This window comes from Carlito syrichta, unplaced genomic scaffold (genome assembly GCF_000164805.1).
Source record: "Carlito syrichta isolate Samal-C Ts95f unplaced genomic scaffold, Tarsius_syrichta-2.0.1 Scaffold45296, whole genome shotgun sequence".
Classification (NCBI taxonomy): Eukaryota; Metazoa; Chordata; class Mammalia; order Primates; family Tarsiidae; genus Carlito; species Carlito syrichta.
The window spans coordinates 5,066-8,565 of NW_006989392.1; the positions used below are offsets into that span (position 1 = coordinate 5,066).

Genomic DNA, 3,500 nt, shown 5'->3' on the forward strand with positions numbered 1-3,500 from the left:
AAAATAACCATTTGAATCGCAGTCTGAAGAATCAATAATGATGAATATGTGGCCAAACCAGAACAAATATTACTGTAAGATGAAAAATATTTCTAAAGGAATGAATATCCTTGCTAGAACAAGCCGTGCTTAAAAAAAAAAAAAAAAAAAGCATATTTTCTTTATTGGACATGAGCTAGGTTTGAGACCCAGACAGGATTTTATGTATTAAGTAAAACTAATGACACCAAAGTTGCTTTAGGCCTATCTTACACTTCTTCAAAAATCTCTTTTTGAGCCATGATTCTTCTGCCAGGCAGAGCTCGTGTCCTGAACTCCTAGTATCCTGGGTCTTGGCTTCCATGGAAACGGCAGGGCTGGGTTCATAGGGGGAGGGAATGTTCTGAGTTGAGCTGTGGGGAAAAAATTAAATTTTAATCTCAAAAAGGGAAATCAGGAACAAAGAAGGAAAGATGAAATGAGGAAAAGGGGGGGAAATGTTGATTAGAGGTTGAAGAAGTAAAAAGCAAGAGACTCACCTCGGTATTTTAAACCATGTGCCAATTATAACCAACATGACCAGGGTAATAGCAACAGTCAAATAGATCAAGATCAGAAGGATGGAGTATCCACCTGGTTGAAGATAAAATAAGGATATCAACTCACAGAATACTCTCTATTAAAGCCATAAAAGACTCTCTAATCCACCACAGATGAGATTTTTCATTCCAAAAGGAGGTTGCATGTGTGTTTTCTAGAGTCCTAACTTCAGTTCACCCCTGAGTCTATGTCTGTGATTTCCCCACTACTTCCTCCACTAAATCATTTTCCTCTCTTAATTTCTCTTTAATATCTCTAATCCTTTATTTCCATTTGCTTAAAATTTAACTGCGGTCATTCTTTACCATTGGTGCTTGGATTCTCCCACTTTTATCCTTCTGGTGACTGACATTTCTACTCAGCTGCTCATCCAAAAGCCCCAGGACAGTCTTCCATAATTTCCCAGCTGTGCCCAGCTCTTTCTCACCCCAGGGGATGATTATATCGTGACCTCTGAGACTGCTGTGCTTCACCCGACAGGACAAGCCAGCCGCCTCTCCAACCGCCACATTCAGGGTTGCTTGGAGATACCATGTCCCATCAGCGTTGGGCAGGACATCCCCTCGCTGAGTGCCTCGTTGCTCCTGCTCACCCCGCATCCACATCACCCACACGGACTTTGGGTAGAATCCTGAGACGTGGCACACCAGCAGCAGACGCCCAGGCCCGCGACTGGAGCCACTGGACAGCCAGGCCTCGGGCTTCACTAGGCAGAAAAGGATGGAGAGAAATGAACTTCCCAGAGCTCTGGGATGCAGGTCCCTTAGTAGTTGGAGTAATCACTTCTTCCTCTTGTTAAGAAACGATGCTAAACCCACATATCTCACCCTCTAGCTTCTCATTATATGTTTCAAAATGAAAACGATTATTGGCAAATTCAAACACAGATATTAAAGCCCTAAGAACAAGAGGGAAGAGAGGATTGGGCTCACCTTGTCGTTCCAGGTCTGACTTCCCTGCTTCAAGGAGGCCTGCCAGAAATCGAGGGCAGGTGTGACCAAGGAGGACCCACACTATTTCTTTAACATCTCGGTATTGATTGAGCACCTTACAGACGTTCTGGGCCCAGCTCCCTGCTCCTGGAGCTGGCTCCCAGGAACTTCCTTGGAAACTCAGGAAATCCAATCCTTGATATGCCCCATTTATGAACATATTTGAGGCCTCCCCAGCATGCATTCTACAGCCAGCCGATATCTGGAGCTCAAAGGGGTCTGAGGGTGAACAAGGAGAGAGAATCAAAATGAAAGGGATGAAAAATAAGTAATTATAGAGAGACAAGAGATTCGAGGGAAGAAAAATTTTCTGGGAAATCATATGGGAGACTAGAGCTTGGATGGGAAAGGAGAAAGAAAATATGGAGATAATAAGCGTACTTTGAAATAATTAATAGAAAGGGGGCAAATGGGAAGGCTGTCAGGACAATGAAAGAGTAGCCTAAAGGAATTAACATAAAAGGATTAAGGTACAGGCCAAGCCAGGTGAATATTCAAGCCAATGAGAAAAGAAGACAAAAACTGGGTGAGAATGGTTGTTTCTGAGCCCAGAATCAATAGACAGAAGATCAAGAGGAAAAAGGCATTCCAACAAGGAAGAACACAATGGTATAGTCGGGGTATGAAGAGGGGTGAGGGTGGTGTGGAAGGGTGAAACATAGGAGGGAGTGGGAGCCAGAGGACAGGGAACAAGGCCCAAAAGGTTGCATGCTGGTCAGAGCCTATGTACTATTTTCCCCATTAGAATATGGTTGGAGCACTCAAGCAAGTTATCAACTTGGAGAAATGAACTTACATTCAAACTGAAATTGACTGGCAAAGGCCTGCACTACACTAGTAAAGCCATAGAAATAGAACTGGAACAATCTCTGGAAGCGCTTTAGCTCCTCCTTGCTGAAGTCTCCCTGGGACCAGGACCTCAGAAAGCGGATGGTGCCCAAGACACTGTCCCAGCCATGAGTCTGCAGCTCGCCCAGCCAGCCTGAGCCCCGGTTCTTCACCCAGCTGTGGTTGGCAAAGGAGGAGATCTGGAGCATGCGGAAGGAAAGAGGTTCTTCTGCTGGGTGGTGGGATCCCAGAGCCTGAGGGGCTGAAAGAGTGAGGATGACAAGTAGTTAGTGTGTAAAGGGATGGAAGAAGAGATGCCACAGGAAGATGAGGAGCCCAGAAAGGAGAAGAAGTGTGGAGACAATTACACAGGTTGCACAATTTCCAATACCCTCTTCCCCAATCCCCTACCTCAAAATCAGAGACAGAAGCAAAGACTGTGGGCAAGAATTCCCTATTTGAAACTAGTTTTCAAGGCAGACTGCTAGAGCATCCCAGAGGAGCAATGCTTCTTTCCCCTAGGTCCTGTCCAGAGCTTTCTCACTGTCCTCCTGTACCCTACCACAAATCTTTTCACCTGAGCTCTTCTTACCTGCCGTGCTTTCCTCAGGGCCACAAACGCCCTGGAAGAGGAGGAGGAACAGGAGCAGCATTGGAAGTCTGTTGGGGGAAGGATGCTTCTACAAGACACCTCTTCTTAGAACTCAGATATCAGCACCCCACCCCTTGTACTCTCATCTGACTTCCCTTCTGCACAGACATTAAAAACCCTCCTGTAAACTTCCCTATCAAAGAAACCACTCTGCCTCACTTCCTCACAACCTCCCACAGGGTCTCTCGTTTCCCTTCTGTCTCTCTCATTCACTGGCTTCAAGATTTTCTCCCTGCTCTTTTGCGCATCCTCCCAGTCTCTCCTATTGCACCAACTCCTGCAAAAGGAGTCCTGGCCTAGGATAAAGTTTGTGATCTGGTTAGAAAATGTAGTAGTTTTTTTTGACATTGGACAAATCAAATCCACACTTAGGCTGTCAACATTCTCTGTGTAAAGTGATGGCGGTCACTCGGTGATGCCTAGTGATCCATCTAATAATCTCTCCACTC

The 3,500-nt window shown here is 45.5% G+C and overlaps 1 protein-coding gene across 1 annotated transcript; it reads right to left on the reverse strand.

The window, feature by feature from the left end:
- Positions 1-217: 217 nt before the first annotated feature.
- Positions 218-3,052, reverse strand: LOC103249710 (T-cell surface glycoprotein CD1e, membrane-associated-like). Its single transcript, XM_008048326.1, has 6 exons — positions 2,992-3,052; positions 2,368-2,661; positions 1,512-1,790; positions 1,007-1,285; positions 519-612; positions 218-392 (listed from the first exon to the last, which is right to left on the reverse strand). Exons 1-6 carry the CDS (start codon positions 3,050-3,052, stop codon positions 218-220), a joined length of 1,182 nt encoding a protein of 393 aa, XP_008046517.1.
- Between the last annotated feature and the right edge of the window lie 448 nt (positions 3,053-3,500).